Source organism: Canis lupus, chromosome 36 (genome assembly GCF_048164855.1).
Source record: "Canis lupus baileyi chromosome 36, mCanLup2.hap1, whole genome shotgun sequence".
NCBI classification, from domain to species: Eukaryota; Metazoa; Chordata; class Mammalia; order Carnivora; family Canidae; genus Canis; species Canis lupus.
Window position 1 is genome coordinate 12,496,928 of NC_132873.1, and position 24,450 is coordinate 12,521,377.

General features: G+C 37.7%; 1 protein-coding gene and 1 long non-coding RNA gene across 5 annotated transcripts in view; one reads left to right on the forward strand and one right to left on the reverse strand.

The window, feature by feature from the left end:
* The first annotated feature begins 1,945 nt into the window (after positions 1 to 1,945).
* On the forward strand, positions 1,946 to 23,913 carry LOC140625885 (uncharacterized). Of its 2 annotated transcripts, none has more exons than XR_012025155.1 (4): positions 1,946 to 2,036; positions 7,070 to 7,185; positions 16,515 to 16,606; positions 23,782 to 23,913. It is a non-coding gene; the product is annotated as an uncharacterized lncRNA (long non-coding RNA). The 2 variants fall into 2 exon arrangements; XR_012025156.1 differs by lacking the exons at positions 16,515 to 16,606; positions 23,782 to 23,913 and adding exons at positions 10,629 to 10,709; positions 12,809 to 12,944.
* The window catches only part of CPS1 (carbamoyl-phosphate synthase 1), a 357,452-nt gene continuing 335,770 nt past the window's right edge, over positions 2,769 to 24,450 (reverse strand). For all 3 annotated transcript variants that reach the window (XM_072813561.1, XM_072813560.1, XM_072813562.1), the window contains 9 exons: positions 23,132 to 23,239; positions 21,414 to 21,503; positions 19,921 to 20,091; positions 17,317 to 17,391; positions 14,552 to 14,650; positions 6,973 to 7,032; positions 6,040 to 6,152; positions 4,598 to 4,727; positions 2,769 to 3,877 (listed from right to left, as the gene is read on the reverse strand). In XM_072813561.1, the coding sequence (XP_072669662.1) occupies positions 3,779 to 3,877; positions 4,598 to 4,727; positions 6,040 to 6,152; positions 6,973 to 7,032; positions 14,552 to 14,650; positions 17,317 to 17,391; positions 19,921 to 20,091; positions 21,414 to 21,503; positions 23,132 to 23,239 (945 nt within the window). In that variant the 3' untranslated portion in view covers positions 2,769 to 3,778. The remainder of the gene's footprint in view (positions 3,878 to 4,597; positions 4,728 to 6,039; positions 6,153 to 6,972; positions 7,033 to 14,551; positions 14,651 to 17,316; positions 17,392 to 19,920; positions 20,092 to 21,413; positions 21,504 to 23,131; positions 23,240 to 24,450) is intronic.

Below are 24,450 nucleotides of genomic sequence, written 5' to 3' on the forward strand. Positions count from 1 at the left end.
GAGATAAATGAATGTTGTAGCTGTTTTTTTAAAAGTTTCCAGTAGGAATGCTGTTTAAGAGGGAAGTTTGGCAGAAGTACAGTTAAAATATTCTACTTACCTTTCCAAAGCCATAAAATCCTAAATCTATAAATGGATCATTCTTTATTCCTCTTCTTCATTTCACAAGCCGTCTGAGCTCCTTTTCTCCCCACCCGGTAGCACTGGTCTTCCTTGCATGCTATTAAATTCTCAGTATGGAAAAAGCTACTTCGATTTTCTATTCAGCTCCACAGACACAGCCCCTATGTTGTCTGTCTGCACTTGTGATATATAACAGATTCAGACATTTAAAAAACGCATTAACCTGTTTATATGAAAGAATAAAAATGTTCCAAAAGCACAAAACCTTGCCAAATCTGAACACAAATCTGCTTCCATTTCCTTGTATTTCCCTCTGCCAACCAGAGCTCCTGAATGCACTGTTATTTGTGTTTAAAGTATTAAGTTTGAAACATTGGAAAACAGAAAGGTAATCATATCAGTACAAGGGAGAGGGTATGTATCTTGTCTTCTGTTGTCCAGAGACCCTTTATTTCACCAACAAAAATATGGGCTTCATTTAGGAACAGTGCTGCTTGATTCATTATTACTCTAATCATTTTTCTGTATTTTAAATAGTCTTTTCAAATTAATAAAAAACATTAAGAACCTTCATTAAATTCCCACAATACAAAAACTTAACTATTGCTTCGAATGTTTAGTAGTTTCAGCAAGCAATATTGTCTCAAACTATGAGTTACATTTCTAAATTGGTCACTTGCAGCCTGATTCCTTTTGGTTGAAGTGTATTTTTTCTCTTCCCTGTGTACATGTGTTTAAATAGACGGATGATGATAATGCTGGGTGGATGGGTAGATAGATAGATGATAGATGATAGATAGATAGATGATAGATAGATAGATAGATGATAGATAATAGATGCATGATAGATGATTCAAAGATGATAAAGTAATAATAGAGGTGCCTGGCTGGCTCAGTCAGTAAAGCTTACAACTCTTGACCTCAGGGTCATGAGTTCAAACCCCATATTGGATGTAGAACTTACTTTAAAAAAAAAGTAAGAGAGAAAAAGTAAATGGGGTAAAATATTACTAATAGGTAAATCTGAGTAAAGAAGAGTACAATTTTTATTTTTGCAATTTTTTAAGTCCAAAATTACTTACAAAGTCTTAAAAATTTACATGTGGCTCAAACATATACAACCAAGAATCTGGCCCCGACTTCTGCCCCTTGCCCTCTTTCTCCACAGATACCCTGAGTTTGTCATATAAATTACTCGTAATTTCCTCCAGTGGATGCCTTAAACCATTAGTCTCCCTAAGGAACTATGACACACTGTTCAAGACAATACATGAGGCCATCTCCCCCAGAAAGTTGATCTCTGTAGGCAAGTTAAATCTTTCTTCTTTGTGAGAAATGTATTTTTTTACATGTTTGTCTTCATTATAAGACATTTAAAAAGTGAGACGCCTGGGTGGCTCAGTGGTTGAGCATCTGCCTTTGGTTCAGGGCATGATCCTGGAGTCCTGGGATCCAGTCCCCACATCAGGCTCCCTGCAGGGAGCCTGCTTCTCCCTCTACCTGTGTCTTTCCCCTCTCTGTGTCTCTCATGAATGAATGAATGAATGAATGAATAAACAAACAAACAAATAAATGCATAAATAAATAAATAAATAAATAAATAAATAAATAAATAAATAATTTTTTTGAAAAGACAAAGAAAGAGAGACTGCATTTTGTGCGACTTTGGTCATATTACTTAATTTTTACTTGCAATATGGAGATGACAGCACATACTAATAGGAATATTAGGGGATTAAGTAGGTTAAATCATGTAAAATGCTTAGAATGGCCTGAGTTATTATAGTGATGTGATAGTGATAAGTGGCACAGTGTCAGAAAAGTACTAGAATGACAGGAGGGATCACGGATCCTACACTAACCAGGAGGGGACTGGATCTTACACTAATCAGAATCTCACTAGATATTTTCAGGTGAATGAATGAATGGATGCCCAGGGAGTACATTACTATAATATTAAAGGGACGAAACAATGAAGGTTTCAACCACTGTGGTAACAAGGAGAGGAGAAAATGAATTTGCAAAGCCTTCATGGAGATCTATATCAAGTGGTAATCCCTTGACTGTGGGGTGAGAGGGGAGGCATACAACTATTAAGCCATCATTATCTTAGGACCTTCACAAAGCCCCATTTTAGGTGTTATTTCTGGAATATGGTTATCACTGGGACCTAAATTAGCACTATCTCCACCAGGCGATGTGGATCAGCCTTTGATGGGGTTTAAGTACGTCTCTCTGTGTTGTGTGAGACATTTGTTTAAAAGTTTATTATATATATGTAGCAATCCTTAGTGCGTGGTTGTATATATTTGAAAGAGTTTAGATCAAAGATAATATATAACCATATAACAATGTGATAAATTTATTTTTTTATTTTTTTATTTTTATTTTTTTTGTGATAAATTTTTTAATGAGACTTATACACAGGTGAGGGAACAAGAAAAAAGGAAAAATATAACAGCCTGGGTGTTCCTTTTAATATTAATTTGCCCAGTCATATCCTATATGACTTTATATAGAAAAAAGAAAAGAGACATAATCCTGGCCTAAAACTGTGTTTCATCAGAGAATTGAACTGATTTTATTAAATCAGTTAAATCAATGTTAAAAAAAATAATAAAATAAATGCAAGAATACAAACATACTGCCTCTTAATAGTATTTTATTTAAAAGTTTACAATTAGAGCACTTGTAATAACACAAAAAGTTTAAAAAGGACACAGTTTGCCCTGCAGGAAGGACTTTTCTTGTACGCAGAAGGAATGGGGGCCTTGTGCTTAAAATGTGTAGATTTCATAGTGAAGTGTGGGGCTCAGTAGATCAACAAAATCTATCATCTGAAGGGAATGGACATAACTTCCAAGTTATTCCAAATTTGGCAGGGGGTGGGGAGTCAGGGGTGGGGAGAGAGGGCATCAGTCTGAAGATTTCACTTGGCTCAGGTTAAAATCCAAAGGAAAATGAGAACAGAAAACCCCCTCAGTGGTATCTACCATCTGCTGACATACTCAAAAACACAAGACTGCAAGCCAGCATGCTTTAAGGAAATCCATACTTTAAAGACCTCTGTCACTTCTCAAATTCAGTACTGTGAAAAGGGATAGCGATATCCCTGGATGAGCCAGATAATGGAGAATAATTATCAAAAAGATACATTACACAAACATCATGACGAAGGGGTTCATAAATTAAATCTGTATTTCATTTTAACAAATTTTTATACTCTTCTTCCTTGTTGAAAATGTCCTGAGTGCGGCAGATGCTATTTAAAAGCAATGACAATAGTGTCTTGAAAGTATGTATAGTAATAGTTCAGAAGATAGAGTAGCAACGTTTTCTACCTTGATCATTGTTAATCAGCACCATAAAATGTTAGCTGCAAAAAAGCACGTAGGTAAGCTTAGCCCACCAAAAATAAGGCATTAGAACACAGATGAATTCTCATGAAGGACAAGTTATTTAGGGAGGAGTTTATGGAGGGTTTGTAAAAAGGGGCTGACAATAATTTGTGAAAGGAAAGAATATTAAGGCATAACCAAGTAAGCTGAAATAGTTTGGTATCAATATTTGTCTGTGTGGAAGATGGCTGGGATTCAGTTCTTTCAGATACAGTGTGGCTTGGGTTGATTTCGGAGAGAGCTGAGTGTCTATTTCTCTATGCCATTTTCCCAGCACTGTACTGCCTGTAGTGGAAAAGACTCTTGGAGTCCACATTGCGAGATTTCTGCACAGCTTCAGCAAAAAGTTTGGTCACCTGAAAACAAAAGGGAAGGAATCTTAGCAAACCACATGACACAAAAATGAATATTTAAGGAAGCTGGAGCAAACAATTTCCAAAGGGACATGTGATGAAAGACACAAAAGGATTTATTTTTTCGGGACTTTCTCCTATATCTCACACCTTACCATAATAGATTTATCCTGCTCCCCAACTCTCCAAGGGATTAAAACAAATTCAGGGTGAAAAAGCATGATGGGTAGAAAGTTAATGAGTCTTGAAGTACGGATCTTCTTGGTGGTAAATTTGATACATCATGTCCAAGTAGGGCTAAACATACCTCATGTGATCATTTTCTGTGAATTGGACAAGCGCTTGCATGATACCTGGTTCCTCAATTATCATTAACCTGTTGCTCTTATGTGGTGCCTTTCATTTAGAAACAATGGAATAAAAGTTTGTATCTTTATTCCATGTCACACCACACTTTTTATTTAAAAGATAATTGTATGCCTAATGAGAGAGCATGGCTCTCCATGGCTTTTGATTATCTCAATTGCTTGATCACCAACTGTCTCCGTTAGGCCATGACCTACCATAATAGCACCATTATTTTAGATTCTATTTAAAAATTCTTCTGCATTCTGAATGTTACAAGAAGGGGAGAAGAGGGATGTGCATACATTGAAGAGCACTCTTAAGGGAGGTGCAGAAATAAGAACCTGTACGTAGCTATATTTGAGGAAACAAACATACCTGGAAATTGGTGAGGAGAGGAATCCCACTGTCAACAGCTGTCCTCCGAATCACATAATTATCGTGGACAAACTTAGTGTTGTTATTGGGGAGGTTAATCACCAGGTCAATGCTGCCATCTCTCATCAATCTGGAAGAATAATCAAAATAAACAAAGTTTGTAGGTGGCCCTATATACTTTATAATTAGTTTTTAAAATACTAACGTAATTATTCTCTTACACCATTCAAGCCAGTGTCATACTGAGTCGACCACCACCTACCCTCCTCTATGCTTAAGGAGGTGTTCAAATTACACTCATTTGGGGGTTACAATTTTTTATCGTGTTCTTGAAAGAATTCTGGTGAGAGTCTAACTGATTAAATGGAAAGGGCTTTCTTTCTCAAATGCTATCTATGGAAGAATTGGCAATTTGATAGGTATTTACTTGTTTTACAAGGAGATTTTTTCCTCCAATATTGAAGTCCATTCTACCCCCATACGCCCAACTCCCGGATGAACTTTACCTCACTGCCTGCTTCCCAGTGCCTCTCAGATAACAGTAGGAGAACACAAGTCATCTGATTTTGAATTAAACCACTTCACATTATGTTGTGGGGCTGCTACATGCACTAGGAGACACTTAAATGTCCAAAGCATGAAGTAATGCTAATAATTGTTTTTACAAAGTCCTAACCGAGTGCTTATAGCATCATTGGAAGTCTATTAAGGGCTGAACGATTTGCCCATCTTTTAAAAATTTGCTAATGAGTTATAGGTTGCCTTCTTGAGAGCCCTAAAAAATGGTAGCTATATCCTGGAATAACTAAGAATTATCTCATATACCTATGCCATGTACATCTATAAGTGTGGATGTAATGGAGTCCCTAAAGACTCACGTAATGCATGAAAATAACATGTCTTACCAAATCTCATGACGACATAGCCTAAGGCATATAGCAACCAACCTGATCAGAGAACAGTAAGTTAGGCAGTTCAATGGATGGTGCTATCCTAATCACTCATCACAGCCTCCTGCATATAGCAAGTGCTCAATAAGTTGGGCTGATTTATTGTTGCACAACCTTGGAGAAATGCCGCTAGCCAATCTTATACCTGATATATACATCTGTATATAATATAACTTTGATGTAAAATATAAAGTGCTGCATTACGTTCTCCACGTCTCTGATCTCATCACTGAGATCTTGGTGTCCATCAAGGAAAGCGACCTAACTAGAAAATATTTTGAAAGATGCTACGTATCACCATGCACACAAATATGTTATAGTTAACAGCAAAATTCACAAGAATGAAACTGAGATCCACAGATTTATTCATCTGAAATGGCTAAGAGGACTTTTAGAAGAATTACAATAGGATAAGGTGAAATATTTTCATCATATTGGCTCCCAAAGTTAATCCTCTAGCTGTGGGAGGATAGAAGTGTGCCCAGTTCTTACTTTCTGATGGAAGAGAGGCTGGGATTCTGGCCTTCCTGAGACGGCCATGCCACTGGGGTGGCAGGAACATTGTTGGCATTGAGCCAGTCTGACGTGGCTTCCGTGGCAAAAAGCTGCATTTAAAAGGGAAAATTCAGTTACTGTATCACAGGGAAGGTTTTCGCGGAGCAAAAAAAGCCTATTGGGATACACATGTCATTTAAAGCATAAAGTAGAAGAAAGTGGTGTATATGAGAAGCAATAATACCATGAATAGAGATTTAGACTTGCTATCCTGAGTCACGGACACTGTTTAAAACATTCTAAGGAACAATTTAATAACCTCAATTGGTTATTCAATTGGTTATTGAATATTGAAATAACCTCAGTTGGTTATTACAATTTGGTTATTACAATTTGGTTACTACAAAACCAAAAAAGCTTTTGTAGAGGAAGAAACAAAGAATGATTCATGGCTGAGGATTCATCGTCATCAGATCAATAAAGCCCCATGACCACAGGCCCACTCTGAGCCTTGGGAATCATTTTATTTTACTGAACCAGGCTTTTTGTAGAGGTATTCATGGCAAAAAAGTGTTGCCTATAACCGCAGCAGCTGAAGACTGTGACTTCGTATCGGAACAAGAAAAGGAAAAAGGAAAAATATACGGGAAATGCATTGAACCTTGGTCCCAATTCTGCTTAAACGAAACTTTCTAAGTTTGTAGCTGCCAACTTCTGTGGAGTTTATGGTACCTTTGCTATAACTTAAAACTGGTCTTTCTAATAATTTCATTCTATTGAAGTTTTGAAACTATCAAGTTAGTTAAACCTTTCAAGTTGAAAGGATATATTTTGAGCTATTTCATTCCTTAAGAATCATTAATATTCTCTTTTGTGAATAGATTTCAATGCTTATAGAAAAAAGACTTGAAAGAAATTAATATCGCATACCTTGAAGCCTTCATTGTGTAATTGTTCAGCCACACCAAGGAATCTGGGACGGAATGATTGCTGAAATTAAAAGAATTTAACAAAATTCACTTTCTAGGTGTACTGCAATATGGTACTCTCTGACGCCATCATGGAAGACGATGCCGTACGTTGCCGGGTGCTTTATAGTCAAAGGTTCAAAGGTGGCAAGTCCGATCCTTTAATCTTCCTATAGTGAGTAGGAGTTCTACTTACTTCCTGATATAGATAAGATGACATCCACACTGTTTTGCTCACTACAGTCTGACTTTTCACCTTGCTCTCAAATTCCTCCACTCCCTACTTAATCCACTCTGTCTGCAGATTAAGATCCACTCAGTCCTATGTGGATCTTTCCCCTAGTGAGGGAGAATTTAAAGACCTGGGTTAGGAGATCAAAACCAGGGCAGCCCTGCTGACCAGTCCTAATTGCTGAATTCTAACTGGTCCTGCTCTTAGGTAACTGGGCCCTGTCCTAGCAGCTTGTGCACACCTCCCTGCAAGAAGTCAACCATCTGGGACTCAATTTTGCATTACCTCTAAAGAAAAGAGTAAAAAAAGAATGGGCTCTAGAGTCACTAAGCTGCATTTCAGATCCTGGTTTTACTATTCATTTTTAGCGTGTTCTTAGAAAAGTTAATGTCTTTGAGTCTCCATTTCTTCATTTTTAAAACAGCAGTGAACAAAGTAGTGTATCTATTTTGGGGGGCTCTACAATAAGCTGTGTGAACTTGAGCAACTTACTTAACCTCTCTGTTGCACTTTCCTCACCTGGTAAATGGGAATAGTAACAGTGTCTTTGTTAAAGGGTCCTTGTGAGTATTCAATGAGTTGATTTATGACTGTCAGTATGGGAACTTAGCACAATTACTTGTCCATTGATAGCTCTCATTAAGTATTAATTATTATTATTAAAATGTTTATTTTGAAGACTAAACAAGGACTAGATTCCTGCCCCTGCACCCTAGTTCCCAAGCCTACTTGGGATTCTCTACTGGCCATCAAATTTCAAATACAAGCCAACTTCCTCCACACATATACCTTACTTCCAAACAGGCTTCCCTCATGTTCCATCTCACTGTTCAGATATTCTCTTAGAACTCATTGCTGTGAACTTCCTAGAGCCTCAGCTGGTCCCATCTGGTTTACAGGTCCTATTTTCTGTGGACTCCTGCACATTGTCACCAGAGTTCCACCATTCTGGAACTTACCTCCTTTTTGTGACCACAAGCCAATATTTGCAAGACCAGTGATCAGGGTGAAAGAAAAAAAAAAAAAAAAAAGCTAAGTGGCCTACCCAGAACTCCCTACCTTGACCTCATTAACTTGAATGTTTGAGAACTGAGCTAAACCGAATATGAACATCATACACAGTTAAAAACATATCTATTTTGCCTTACATGAGAACATTTTGGCTGTTTCCTATAACGTTTATAGATGAAATAATTTGGTTACTTCAGTAAATGTTTTATAATCTATTTAGAAACCATACTGGTAATGGCTAAAAAAAAAAAAAATCAAGGAGATGATCTTATTTCAGAGTCTCAGAGAAACTAAGAATTGCAATAACAAAACACATCAAGATCCTTGTACAATTTTGATAATGTTCAGCCCATAAAACCTCCTAATATTTACTTGCAGGGGCTTTCTGAGAACAGATCTAAATCCTAGGGAAAGACTCCAAAGACTATGTTCAAATATAAAATTCTTTCAGATTCAGTCCCTCTCAATCCCAGACCTGCAGTTTTATGAGAGGAAACTATTGGCAAATAGAAAAGATAAATGCAACTGGATGAATCTCAGCTAAGGCAAGCTCAGGGGTTATTCATGGACAGTCTTCTAGAGTACAAATTGTAACCATGCCCAGGATAGTAGCTTTTCATTCCTGCTTGGACCAACAGGAAGAAATGGGCCTGATGTGCAAGAAGCTCAAGGCTAGACATAAAAAAAGGAAACGAATAAGTACGAAATCAGAGTAATGCAGTGACATTAGGGCAACTTAATGAGGCATATGGCAGTCTCTTTAAGAATACGTCAAATAGAAGAAAAGGATAATCACTTTTCAAGTTTGATTCTTCTTGGAAAGCAAGGGGCTGAATTAGATGGCATCTTAGGTTTTCTTCATATTTTAGGGTTCCTTAAAATATAGCAAATATACATGAAATATTCTAAATGAACTTCTGAATTTTGTCAAATTTCCCTGATTTGGAACATTACATTGTGACCTGCTGAACACAGGACAGACTTGAGTAAGTGCTAGAGCACATTAGAAGAATCAATATAAAATTGTCCAACAGCTTATTTGTTAACTGATCCATTAATTGTGTATTAAACAAACTATTCTCAATTTCTTAAATTTTCCCCTAGCAAAATGTCATAAATAAGATATGGCCATGTGATAACATAACACTGAAACCATTTTCTAAAATATCATTTCAAAAAAATAAAATAAAATAAAATATCATTTCAGGAGCATCTGGCCGGCAAAGTTGGTCAAGCACCCAACTCTTGGTTTCGGCTCATGTCATGATCTCAGGATCGTGGGATCGAGCCCCGCATTGAGCTCCATGCTCAGAGCAGAGTCTGGCTGAGACACTCATTCTCTCTCTCTCTCTCTCTCTCTCCCCTGCCCATCCCCCCTACTCTCGCTCTAAAATAAATCTTTAAAAAATATATCGTTTCACAAGTACAGTGGTTCTCAAAATGTGGTTCCCAGGGAAACCAGCATCACCTGGGAATTTATTTAAACTATAAAAGTTTGGGCCCCACCTCAGATCTCTGGAATCAGGAACTCTGAGGATGAATCCCAGTAATCTGCATTTTAATAAACCCTCCAGGTGATTCTGATGCACACTTAAGTTTAGGGGTAGGAGGGAAGAGGGAATAGGGGAACAATCCTTCACTCATCTTATAATTTAAGGTGAAGATGCATTCACCTTGGCCAAAGTCACAATGAAAAATGTTAAGGAAGGAGTACTAGAATGTAATTTTTTTTCTTTGCTATTTTAAAGTAAAATAAGTCAGCAAGTCCTCTAAGACCCACAGACACCAGTCAGAACCTCATTATGGAGCTGTTTCAATGCTGTCCCCCAAGTGGAAAAGATAAATATCCGACATGACAGTATTGGCAGTTCCCAGCCAGGGAACCACTCTGCCTTCTGGTCTGGGGTGTTGGCTTTCATAGCCACATTATAAACTTCTATCAAACATGTATTGAACACTTGTGACACATAAAACAGCCTCTCTACAAAAAGAAATTACAGCTGTCAGCTTGCATCTGAGTAGCCCCAGATTTAATAGCTGATTGAAAATACCTGGGTAAGAAACCATTTGTTACTAAAGGTGAAAAGTACAAGCTGATTTATTTCCTGAAAAATGTTTATAAGAAGGAAAGTCCTTTAAAAATGAAAAAAAAAATATACATATATTTCCTCCAATTATCACTTTCACATTAATCCAACTTCTGGCTCCAGAACAGAAAGCCAAGTTAATACTGTGTGGTGCCTGTGGACTCTATAGGGACGTCTGCATCGACAACTCTATGGTTGTTCCTAATAATTCTGTATTGAAGATAAAAGGTTATTCATGTCACTTGGAGTTGTCTTTTTCAAATAAAATGCTTGCTTTGTGTTTCCGAGCAATGCTGAAGCGCAGATGTCAGGATGGTGCTCGCCACTCCACAAACATCACTGAATAGCCCAATCAGAGGGGAAAAAACAGTGAGTGCTCTTGATCTACTCTAGAGTAAATCATTTATTGTTAAAGGGTGTTCCAGAAAACTTCAAAACAAGGCAGATTGCCTACTCATAGCAACTAAAAATAAATCCTGATGGGATGAAAGGAAGCTGGAAATATTGCAGGAAAATCAAAGATGATTTTGTTGCCATAAAATCTACATTATGCCTTTCTTATGTTAGGATGTGAGCCTATAGAAAGCCTCGTGTTAAGAGACTTAGTGCATGTAATAGTTGACAAGAATCCTTTGACAAAATCTAAATCTTGATTTTTCCCCTCTAAGTTCTCGTTATACACAATTGATGTTATGACTATTTCAAATTCCTTGGGTAATTTGTCCCATAGGATTTAACTCTGGGAGGGCAGAAGCAGAGGCGCTGTGCATAAAGGAATAGGATGGGAAAGAGAAGAGAAATAAGAGGCTAGGAAGACTGCAGTATCACAAATTAGCATGTGTGGCCCCCTACACACACACACACACACACACACACACACACACACACTATTTACTAAATGCTGAGAAGTGGCTGATACTTGCTAGTAAGAAATTACTATTATAAATATGTGTTAAACTATCAAAAATAAGAAAAAAAAATGTTTCCTGGCTCAGGGTCACTTTTACCTCTCTCTCCATAATTTCTCTTTTCTCCCAATTTTCTCTTGCAACCTATTGTGAACATTAATGAGTGAAGGTATCTTCAATTAAATCCTCATGTTCATAGTGGGAAGCTGGGTCAAGGTGGGGAGATAAAACGAAAAGGCCTTTCCCTCAAATAAATGGGACAGGTACTATCCTCCTCACTTCTCCATGAAGGAATAATAAAGCAAATTAACTGCAGTGGTGCTGGCTACCGGTGCTCTTCTCCGAGTTAAGTCTCTACAGCATCAGGCTAAATGAATGATTATCTCAAGTCAAAATGCAGTTGTGGATTTCTTTCTTAGAACTTCACTCGATAACTCAACTGGATGTGTTCCTTCGTATTTACTGGCCCTAATGCCCATTTGTATGTCAGCAGTATTTTTTTAGGTCCTTCTCAGTTCTGACTTTATATATTTGAACAAGTCCGTATGAATTATTCTGACCACACAGAATCACATTAAATAGAATGATTAAAAAAAAATACAATGCATACTGAAATGTGGAGACTTAATTACTTTGTTCACAGTTTCTATGAAGCTTGGGTAAAAGGTGGAGGTTAGATTTGGTCCCATGCTATCTAAGACACTCAGTGATATTTCTAGCCATTAATGCTCTGGTTAGTATATCCTGTCATATTGTTCAGTTAAATTTATGACGTTACATTTTTAAAAATCACTCTCAATGAAAATCCCCCAGATGGTAACAGAAAGGCTGTACATGAACTGCTGCCACTGGCAGCTCTTCCTTGCCGCCCACATAGAGTAGGTCAGAGAGTGACTCTTACCTATCTCCCACTGATCAATTTTACCACCGCTACAAATACTGTATTAAATACAACTTTACAATAAACGTTTCTTTAAATATGCTTTTAAAACTCTTTAATTAAAATAGATACATATCTAAAGCCCTAACATTGTCCACTTGCAAGAAAAAAGTTCTTTGGGCAGAAGAACCTCATTCCTTTAAGAAAATTCTTTTTACCCTACAAAACCCTCTTTTTTTTTTTTCACCTATAAAGCAAAAAATTCTGTTCACTGATGCCAAAATCATACAAATATTTTATAGGGATCGAATTAATTTTTGCTTAATATTTCCCTGCGGCACTAGAACCAAACAAGGCACAATTTTCTACATCACTGCCTCTTAAACTGGTATTTTAAAATGTTAGCACTATTATGATTAGTTGTGAAGACGGGGACTAAGGGCATGGTCTCCTCTGAATGCCCCCAGGTCTCACATTAAACTTTAAGCCATCACTGGAAGTTGGGCAAATACTCTCATACTTGTGACTTAATAATACTTAATACTCATTTATAACATGATGAGTCTCTCATATGGTGTGATGTGTCTCCAACCTGCCATTAAGCTTGACGATTGCAAGTCATCTTGTTAGCCTCTGCTCTAACTGTTCTCCATCTCCCTTTTGGCACCTTTATAAAGCAGAATTCCAAGTTGATCTTTGCAGAAACTTCTCCAGAGCCACTACCGATCTAGTCTCCAGAGTCTAATTTGCTGATATTAAGACACCCTAATGAGATGGTATCTACAATAATCACCTACTGGCTTGAGAATACCTGGTACTGCTCTAATTATATTTTTATTGATTTTTTTGTAACCATGCAGGGTTTGGGCTTATTAAAAGTACAGCAGGGGTGACCATCTATTGATTTTATAGGACCCAAGAATTCCTAACCTTAAATGTAAGTGAATGACCAGGTGGGAAGCATTTAGTATTTTTCAGGAAAATTTATAAACAGAACAGTCTGTACATTCTTGCAATAATTATTCCAAAGAGTAATCGAAGTTTCTTGGCTATCATTTTGCCCTGAGATTTCCATTTGATTTGCAAAAATATACCAATAATGGCCTTTTCATTGTATAAAGATATTGTCTTCCAATTATTTCACCTTGCTTTGACTTAGAAGACTTACCAAATAATAAAATTCAAGAACTTCCCCAGTATATTGTGGGCTCTGCTAACTTTCTAAAGCCCATTAAGCTATTTCCCTTCAAGGACTTTCAATCAGTCATGGAGTGAGAAAAATCTCTCAAATAATGTCCACGTCTTCTTCGGCTTTGGATCTTTGACATTTACAAATGGTCCTTGACTTAAAAAGGTCCAACTTTGCAATAGTGAAAGCAATACACATTTGGTACCAACCATACTTTGAATTTTGATCTTTTCCCAGGCTAGCAAGTAGCAGTATAGGACACTCTCTGGTGATGTGGGCGGCAGCAGCTCCTAGTCAGCCACATAACCATGAGGATAACCAACCCATACACCTAACAACCATTCTGCTTTTCACTTTTAATATAGTATTCAATGAATTACATGAGATATGCAATCCTTTATTACAAACAGGCTTTGTGTTAGATGATTTTGCCCCATTGTAGGCTCACATAAAGTGTTCTGAGAACACTTAAGGTAAACCACACTAAGCCATAATGCTCGGGAGAGTCAGTATATTAAACTCATTTTTGACTTTCTGACATTTTCAATTTATGATGGGTTTATTGAGACATGACCCCACCATAAGTTGTGGATGATCTATAGCAGAAGTTGAAATGTGAATGAATGACTATAAGGAAGAAAGGAACAGAGGTCAGGAAGGGATAACATAGCTTCAGCTTGGGATGTGTTGGGCTTGAGACATCCAGAAAGGGGTATCCAGAAGATAGTTGAAAATAGGGGATGACCGAGAATGAAGATTTAAAGGTGACAGTTATGGATAGGACAGTGAATACCACAGACATGAGATGGCAAAGGAGAAAGTCAAGAAATAGAGACAGAGACAGAGAGAGAGAAGGAAGACGTGAGACTCCCACTTTACGGAAAGCTAAGGATGAAGAATGAAGAGCAGAACATATAGAAAAGATAGAACCAAGGAATAGAAGAGATTCCTGTTTAAGGCATCCTAAGTCCTTTTCAGAACAAATACCCTTTTTACTAGAGACTTTTTCTTTCTGTTCATTTTATTTATGCACTTATTTATATTGATTGCTACAATGGAAAAAGGGCAAAACACAGGGAACATATAGAGAACAAGTGTCCATTTTTTCTATTAGTTGCTATTTTCTTTAGTGGACTTAATTAAGATGTCTCCTCTTTTATTCCACAATTAAGGTCCTTTCCCAGCCACTCCTAGCATGTGCCCAAGGGCATGCACACAACCACACACCACTTACCTGGATTCCAATCAGGATGCCCTTCTGGGGTATCTTAAACCCTGTAGAAAGCATTGCCTTTAGGAAAGCTGTATGAATACCTTCACCAAAGCAAGCCACCTGTTTAGAATAAATTAAAAAATAAAATAAAAGGAAAGCAAATCCTAGTCAACAGCTCTTACCAATAAATAAATACAAATGGAAAACACTTTACTCGTAGAGCCCTTTGCTAGATTTTATTGACTTGCCCAAAGACCATGCAGTCTGAATTCTGGAATTAAAAAGCTTGCCAGGGCAGATGTATCTTATGTTTTTAATTAAGCATAATGAATGAATAAGCAATTCTTTCTCTCTCCAACAACACTCCATGGAGTAACATAACTGGATTCTACTGTGAGTTATTTGGATACAAATCATAGTGCCTGGTCCATAATGTGGTAAGTTACCAAATGTTAATATGAGTTAATGTTTAAATAACGGAGTATATTATGTATGCAATGCCACAGTGCATGAATTCATGGGTCAGTAGCACAAATGCATAACTGCTGATCAATTGGTTAGGAGTCATTTCATACGGCTTATGAGAAAGCCTTCTGAGAAATTCAATAAATCCAGGAAAATCTCAAAGGACCTTTTTAAAAAAAATCATTTTCATAAAATGAACCGAAACACCCTGCTACTAGTTCTAAATACCACAGCCAGATGTAAACAAACAAACAAACAAAACAAAACAGAACAAAAATCCAAACTAATGTGTAATGTCAGGATACACAGAAGTTCCATCTCGGGTAATTGTGCTGCTATATGACTACAAGTCAAAAATGGACACCATAATGGTAGAACAAGTGGTATATTTGAGCATGATGGGAATAGATCTGGCCATACATATCATCATTTGGCACAGGTACAGAACCACCATTATAGTAAATAACACTGATGGCTAAATTCATTCTTTAAGCAAATGACTCCCTTATTGTAAAAGGGATGTTCTCATAACTGTGACCTTCAGCCAACCCCCAGTCCATGTTGCTTTTCCCTCTACAGAGAACACTATCTTTGACCAATTACTGGCCAACTAGCCTAAGTCATGTCACCCTCAGTTAATGAAACCCAAATTCTATCGACAGGACCAGGCAATTTCTTCATAAAAGCAGACACAACAATACACAGGTTTCAGCAAAATACATAGACAACAGTCAGGTTTCTACAAAATACATAGAAACCAGCCCGATATTCAAGTAAGCTTTTGACTAACATTCCCACCTTGCCACTAAGAGAATAAAATACCCCTTACCTAGATCAAGAGGTAAAGGTTAATTTAATCCCTCAACAAGCCATTTGAACACTGAAAATGTCTCTTTGAAGCATACCTAAGATCTCACTAAGCTGGAATTATTATTCTGATTTCAGTTATGAAATCAGGCCTTGTAGCATCACACCCAGTGACACCTGGAAGTATGACTCTAATAATGGAAGAAGAATTATCTCTATATTTCTGAAATAGATAAGAACAAAGGTGAGCTGAGCTTCTAATTCTTTCATATTTTCATAGTTCAGCAACTCCAATAATGTATGTCTGGAAGCAGAATGGACAGAGGCACTGAAAATAAGTTTCCCACACTAGAGAAAGCAGCACAAAGAAAAATATCTCTCCCTGATCTGAATCCTGGATCTGCTGTAAACACGCCTGCTACCCGGTGACCGTGGGATCCAGATGAACCTGAAGAGTATCTCCTTAAACAGCGGAGAACTGTAATGCAGGCCCCTCGTTTTAAAGCTGGGTTTTCTCACCTATTAAATTAAAAGCAGCAGCAAAGGAGCTAAGATAAGGCAATCTCCAGTCCAAATACAAACAAGATAGCCATTTATTCCTCACTGCCTGCCTTCCTGTCTCACTTGACTTCTCATCACAGATGTTGCTTGTAACCAGGCAACCACATAAAACATCACGTATTTATTGTAATTAAATATTTTCCCTTTTCAGGTGTTCCTTAATAGCAGGAGGAAACAATGATGCCTCACAGTCTGATGTTGCCACTCTGATGTGCACTGATGAGAATCTGAAGGTTGTATCTAGTAAGTCTGTCAAGGGCTAGGTGATTCATAAAATGCCCTGACACTGACATGTAGGGAACTTTCTAGAATCTGACAGCTCTCTACAAGAAACACAGTTCACATTCTTAAAGAAACCTTCAGCTGACAAGCATCCCAACACAAGTGAAGAGGGACATCCAGTGGCCAATTCCATTATAGGTTTTTAGATAGTCCCCAGGAGATTCAAGCTGCTTTGAAAGTTGTTTGGGGATTTTGCATTTATCTACCGATTCCACAATGTTTAGGTCCATGATCTTTCTAATGCTGTACAGTCATTCTACATACTGCTAGTAAAAATCCAATGATCTAATTTCATAGCAGCAAGCAGATGAGGAGGCTGGGGGTGAGAAGTGCCGTTGTAGGAAGACCTTAAAATTTAAAACAGAAAGACCCAGGAGATATTTACTTAGACATCTAAAGAGATATTTGGAAGCTGTTCTCAATGTGTAATGTGAAAATGAATTAGGAACACATATATTATATTCACAAGTTAAATATAAGTGAAAATTAGACTCTGGTCCACAGAGGTCTCAGATTCTTCTTTAGTTCAAAATTCTTAGACCTACTCTGATAACAGAAGTTTCTGTCCCCCTAATACTTAATAACTTACTTACTGTATTATACTCAGATCATAAAACCATAGATTTCAAAGTAGGTTTAATGAAAGTGTTCATGGGTCATTAACTAGTTACCTCTCCAGTGGAAGCCATCTCACATCGCAGAATGGGGTCAGCATCCCTCAACCGGGGCCAGGAAAACATTGGAGCCTGTCAGAAATAATGGGGAGGAAAAATATGTGAGAGAAAGGTATAAAAGGAATAGGAGAGGATAAATATATTTAGTGAACCATCTCTCACAGGATTCATTTAGGCTATGGTAGACACATAAAAAATCTCTTTGGTCCAAGCATCTGACTTGAAAAATAGCTTTAAAACCCTGTTCCAAGAATTCCTTGAGCTCTTGGCCAAAATCTTGGGTTAAATAATCACAAATTATTTCTGTAAATAGGGCCCCTGTGACCAGTCTAGGCCAGTGTTTCTAATCTGGCCTACACATATTCTTATTGGAGTGATTTCAAACAAAGTCTACTGGGCATTGGTCTCCCCAAACACTGAGTTCAAACACATTTTTTTCTTGGTAGGCCTTTGAAACATTCCTCTTCTTTTTCTGATCATTTGAACTTGCAACAGGCAACCATGCCAGAAATGTCTGTCTGTAAGCTGACTTCTGAGACATTAAACTGTTGTTGACACCTCTTAAAATGCTTTGAAAAACATTCTGCTTGGGAACACTTTTGCCCAGAACTTTCATGTGAACTAGAACATAGATAGGAGTGTTTCTTTTTCATTTATTTTATCAGTGCAATTCACTAAGAACCAAATCCTTATTTCTTGCGTCTCTATCCGTTTGTCTGGTGTGGACCATTCTTCCTTTGATTCTGGTACCCTCCTAAGTTATCCTGGGAGTCCTAGCTAGGGGTCATTCTTAGTCAAGTTATTATACATTTCTGCACTCCATCTTTTCTGTACCCTCATCTATGGACATCTACCCACCTCACTAGTCCTATGTTAAGAATGAGTAGAAATAAGTAATTCTTTTTTAAAAAGTCAAGAATCATATACAATGGTAATTAGGAAGGAAGTAAACTGGAAGATACAGTGCATGTTGAAAAATGAATATCTATCCATCAATATTGTTTTTAGTTGGATATTGTTTCCTATACATATGTATGTGTGTATATTTCTGCGTCTATGAATTAAAAAAACATGAATTGGAAATTTATATAGGGAATATCCAGTGGAAATATTTGTCAGAGTCTTCTACTTGTGGTCTCAAACAACAACAAAAAAAATCCTATGTATTTTTACCCATGTATAATTCTCACTGAAAACTTTAACAATTTATGCTGTATTATAGTCTCCAGGAATAAACTGCCACCCTTCCCTAATATAACAAGTGACATTCCATTGCAACGCACTACAAAATCAAGTCATCCTAAATTATTAAGTTAAATAAGATTAATAAATACTTTTTGATTTGTAGCTTCAACTTATTAAAGCTACCACTGTAAAAGTCAGAAGTCAGAGTCTCAGCTATAACACAGTTATGTTTGAGATCACTAGTACCTATAGGAATGGAAATCGTTTGAAGGCATCCAAAATATGTAAATGTTGCATAAATACATCACACAATATAAATTGATTCTGTTGTATGTTTTTTCTAAAATATTCAAACGTATTTATATGGTATCTCACTAATCCTCATGCTAGCCCCGTGAAGTAGTTAAAGGTCATAAATATACATACTCTGTGCATGGACATACTGAGGCAGCTGGAGGAGCACAATGGTTTTATTATTAAGGTATTATGAGAAATATACATACATATTGGAAATCAGTGAGCAAATCTTAAACCTTTTTGGTCAACCCTCATAAAGATGCCATGAGTTTCATTACCTTCATGGCACCACCATGAATGGTAACTGCTATTTCAACTTTGCAAGTGGAAAAATCGTGCTGCTGAATAAAATAAGAATGAAGCAAGGTGGCCAAGGTAGGCTAAAATTTAACCGACACCACAGGGTAACACTTTTACAAGATCCAGGCATTCCTGACATCTTGGCATAATTCAAAAGGGGCACAATTCAAGCCTTATCCTAACAAAGTATGTCCAGAATTTCTGTTTACCAACTAAACTGACACCACCATGGATCAGCTGCATTAACATCGTTCATAATTTACTCAGCTAGTTGGTTTTGAAGTTATGTAATTCTAAATGATTTTTTTGTTATTTTTGAAAGAGATGAAAGTTCATATAAAGTTAACCTGTTACCTGTGTGCACTACTCAAAGGAAACATCAAAAATCCGTAGTCCAGCACTTTAGTTAAAAGGTTTATAAAGTAACTTAAAAAAAAATGTTTTTTTAATTTATTTATTCATGCGAGACACAGAGAGAGAAAGAGAGGGGGGCAGAGACACAGGCAGAGGGAGAAGCAGGATCCATGCAGGGAGCCTGATGTGGGATCTCGGGCCTCCAGGATCACGCCCTGGGCTGAAGGCAGCACTAAACTGCTAAACCACCGGGGTGGCCTTTTTTTTACTTTTTTAAAAAGTTTTTCTAAGTAAGCTCTACACCAAACATGGGGCTTGAACTCATGACCCCCAGATCAAGAGTCACATTCTCTACCACTGACTGAGCTAGGCAGGTACCCCTCAAAATTATTTTTGATGAAAAATTATTCCTTTAATTTCCTTGAAACTTAAAAAAAATGGCTAATAGATTTTTTTTAATGTTACCTTAATTGCAACATAGTCAGCAGGAATTATGGGATGGTCCAATGTGGGAAGAGGTTTCTCATCAATGCTCTCTCCAATCATCACCTTGGTGGCCACATCAATGAAGTCTACCCCCAGTGTCTTGGAAACAAAGGGGAAGGATCGAGAAGCTCTCAGGTTACACTCAATCACCTGGAGAGATAACAAAATCAAAAAAAAAAGACAAAAGATGGTGAGAGCAAAATGACAACATATTAATATCCTCCCTTTCCTGGGGGTCTAGCTGTTTTTCCCCAGGACTGGCTCTTTTGCTGGCGTCTTGCTTCCCCTCCCACTGCTTACACATTTGCTAACCAGTTTCTTATTAGTCAGTATTGTTGAATTCTGACTTTTTTCCATCCATTTCCCACAATTTCATCCCCAAACACTGCTGATAGATCTTAATGCAGAACTCAGACAATGCCACATCCCTACTGAAAAACCTTCAGTGGGTTTCCACTGGCCATCAGATTAAAGTCTAGTCCTTTAAGGCTTTCTATTCTCTTGTCTCAATATGTCTATGTTATCTTATACCGTTTCCCTGATCCCAATTTTACTTTCCAAGTTTACCTTCCACTATTTCCCTAGAAAAATGATCTTGCTAAACTGAATTGGTCATTAACTCCTAAAATATGCCAAATTTTCTCTTAGATGTTCTATGTAAATACAATGTCCTCTCTCCCTTCCTTTACTTGTCAAAATTCCAGTCATTCCTAAGACCCAGCTTAAAATTCAGAATCTCCCTTGAAAGCCACCCACCAGTATATAGTACTCAAGTACGTGTTCAGGCACACACATGTGCATGTATGTGTGTACACACACACAGAGACACAGACTAGCAGATATGCTCTCTCTGTTCTATGACTCCAATACGATGTATTTGTACATTCCGTCCAGCAGCTATTATACTCTAACGTATGTTATAGGTATCTACCAAGTCATCTTCCCAGTCCTCACCAAATTGAATCTCTTTGAGAGCGAAGATTGTTGTGTATACATCTTTATTGCCACCATATGATTTCACATAGTAGATGCTGAACCAATACTAATTACTGATTGGTTACATTAAATAGACTCAATTAATTAAGACTAGTCTACTTGATTTAACAATTTTTTGTATATAAATAGTATCTAAAACTTCAGTGTATACAATTTATGATTATTCAACATATTCAGATTACTTTATGATAGTCACTGTGTCCATCTGTACTATACCAGGTGGCAGACAGTGATCCTCTTTCCAGTGGATCAGAGAGCTTTGCAGAACTATGACTGATATATTAGTGTCACCAAGGGCCTCTGCCTTCAAACAAGGCAGGCTTTCTATGCTGTACAACAACCTACCCTCAGACATGAACAGCTGTAGGAGTTTCAGCTGCTCTGTCTGTGCTCACAGAGAAGATCACCAGAAAGACACAAATCAACATAACCGAACACAGCAATGCTGTCCTCTCAAGCACCTTGACATTTCTTACCAAGACATCATTTCCTTTGACAAGAAACTGGACGTTGAATGGGCCGGAGATGGCAAAAGCCTTTGCAATCTTTCGGGTAGCATCTTTCACCTAGATCAAAAGGACAAAGATATAGTGCTAAAGAGCATACCTTGGTTAGAAAACACAAAGAAAACACCTATTACTTAGATTTCTTTAATTTCTCTTTACAGAGAACTACACTTCCATAATAATAGCAGTCATAATGGCAATAATAATAATAATAATAATAGAAGCCACTAGTAGGCATCTACCAACAAAATAATAATATGTACTAAGTATTCACAATAGACTAGCAAAGAAAAGAACAAATAATTTTACACAATTACTTTTCTGCCAAACGTCCCTATCTATCTGCCTCTGTATATACTGGTTTTACTTTGAGGACTAAATGGAATTCTTTCAGTCTAGTTGCTTCAGCATCAGAAACTCCAGTCCAAACTTCCTGTCAGTCTCATGACCTACCTGCTGAGAAGAGCAGGCCCTGATATTACCTGGCACTGCAAAGAGACCAGAAAGATTTCTTTGATGTGTTTTTCTGCTGCCCTGGACTCTACATGGGTAGATATTATTGTCAGAAAGAAATTATATTTCCTTGCAGGGAGGCTCTGCATGTCACATATACAAATCCTTATATCCAACCAGAGCCAGAAGGTATCCGTGCAATGAGGGGCCACGGACAGCAAGAAACCAGAGCTCCTCATTCTTATTTTATAAGAGTGATTCAGCAACTTAACTGGTTGTAAAAGGCAGTAGAGTCCATGGCACATCAAACTCTGCAAGGTTTGGAAAAATCTGAGTTCTTGACATTATTTGTACTGATATGATAAACTAAAACACGCTTGAAATCCAGGGATGTTGTTCACTTAGGCAGCTGGTGTAATGATCTTCAGAATCCAGCCCAATGTCCAGTTAGCCAGACAGTCCTACCTAGATTCTGATGGCAGGATATTGGTAAGGCTCACCAAAAAAGCCAAGCCTGACCTAACATACCTAAAGAGTAAAGGAACATTAACATGAATTATTTAAGATGATGGTCTCTGAGACCACCTAGCAGTGCATATTGAGTACTGGGGCATCACTCTCGGGAAGATCTTTAAAGCAATGGCTCCAAAGAAGAGGTTGAAAGCAACATATTAGGATGTGCTGGTTTGAGATGAGGGTAAGGGTGAGAGTGAAAACTATAGGTTCCAGAAGGTTCCTACGTGACTGCTGCACACCTGCTTCTAATTGAGAAGCATAGCTTTCAATGCAGCTCACTTGAGTGGCTCCCAAACATTAGAATCATCTGCAGCAGTGTTCTTCAAAGGGGGGTCCCCAGACCAACACCAATAACAACAGAATCACTGGGGGACTTGTTAAAAATACAAATTTGAGGGCGCTGCTCAGAATTACTAAATCAGAAGCTGGGGATAGAGTCCAGCAATCTGTATATTAGCAAGTTCCCTAGTTTGTTATGGCAACCTGAGGTTCTGTACTGAGGTTCAAGAACCACCACGCTCGCATACAGCCAAGTGGGCTCAAAAGGGCAGGAAGGAAATCGTTATCTCTAAAATACCCAGCAGACGCAGAGCAAGAAAGTTCACCTCATACTTACATTTCACTTGAGCTATGACCTACATTGGTACCTAGTTAAAAATATAGATATATATATATTTTTTTTGCTTTTTCCCCTTTCACTTTTATTGATAAATGATGACCTTTTCAATGGCTCCTTGGCTGATGGTTTGTGTGGGCAGCATCAGAGTAGCATCTCCTGAGTGAACACCTGCATCTTCCACATGTTCAGAAATGGCATGGGAGATAACCTGGCCAAAAGAAGATTTTAGAAAGAGTTGTCAGGCACCTACTTCAATGAAGCTATGCTTCCCTGTCCTGTCTCTTTCCCTGCCCCAATTCTAACAGATGCCTGGAACACTGTCAAGTTACTTTGTGCAGTCCTCGATGAGAGGAGTACAAAGAGCTGTGCAGGCATGTAGACTTCACCATCTCCCTGCGCAGTGACAGACTGCCTCTGGGGCAGCAGACAATGGCTGCACTGACCTCCCTCCTCCATTGATTAGAATGGGGACAAATCATAGGAAAAGAGAACAACTGAACTATGTTGACTTTTAGGAATGAATAGGAAACTAAAGCATTTGGGAGACACCAGAGCAATCTTTATCTTTTCCTTCCAGGTTAGGTTTTAGACACTGGAAAAGAAAAGTTAGGAGGGGGTAATGCCTAGCAAGGGGTATGTATAACTTAGGTGGACCAGAGAGAAGACTTAAGATCCAGAGCAAGAAATTTTTAAATTGAAATTTGAGAAAGAAAGGAAGCAAGAATAACATATCTTTCTCTTCTCTTACAGGTAAAGAAACTAAGGCAAGATAAGAAGAAATAACCCAAGTGCATGTGACTACTGTATGGCCAAGTCAGATTTGAAACCCTTACCTGTCACATTCCAAAGTTTATGGTCTCAATCATCATAACCTGAATGTTAACAGTATGTGTGTCGTTGGGAAATAAAAAGCTCACAGTGGGGGAGAATAATTGGGTAACCGTAAAAGACTTAAACAAATTACAGAGATGATTTGTTTATCAGATTTATAAATGGCTTAAAGCAGAGTGACATTTGAGTCTCCTGCTGTCACTTATGAGCTCTGTGACCTGGGCAAGATATTTTATCTATCCAGCCGTGGTTTCTGGTAAGGCAGTACTAACAATGGTATCTTTGTTTGTAAGGATAAAAGAGAACACATACCCAATGTCTGACCCAATATTTAGTGCATAGTAAATGCTCAAATTTGTCTAGGAATGGGGAGGCAATACTCCCACTGAGCTCTGAAAAAATATCATAATATAGTTGAAGTACTATGTCCATTTCTGAGTGTGACTATTTAAAAATTATGTGAATAACCTGGAACATTTCCAAAAGAAGGAGTCCAGGATGATAAGCAATGTAGATTTCTGAGAGAAGCTTAGATTAAGAGCATATCCTAGCAAGCTGGAGCCAAATCAGGCCAACGGACAGGCATTA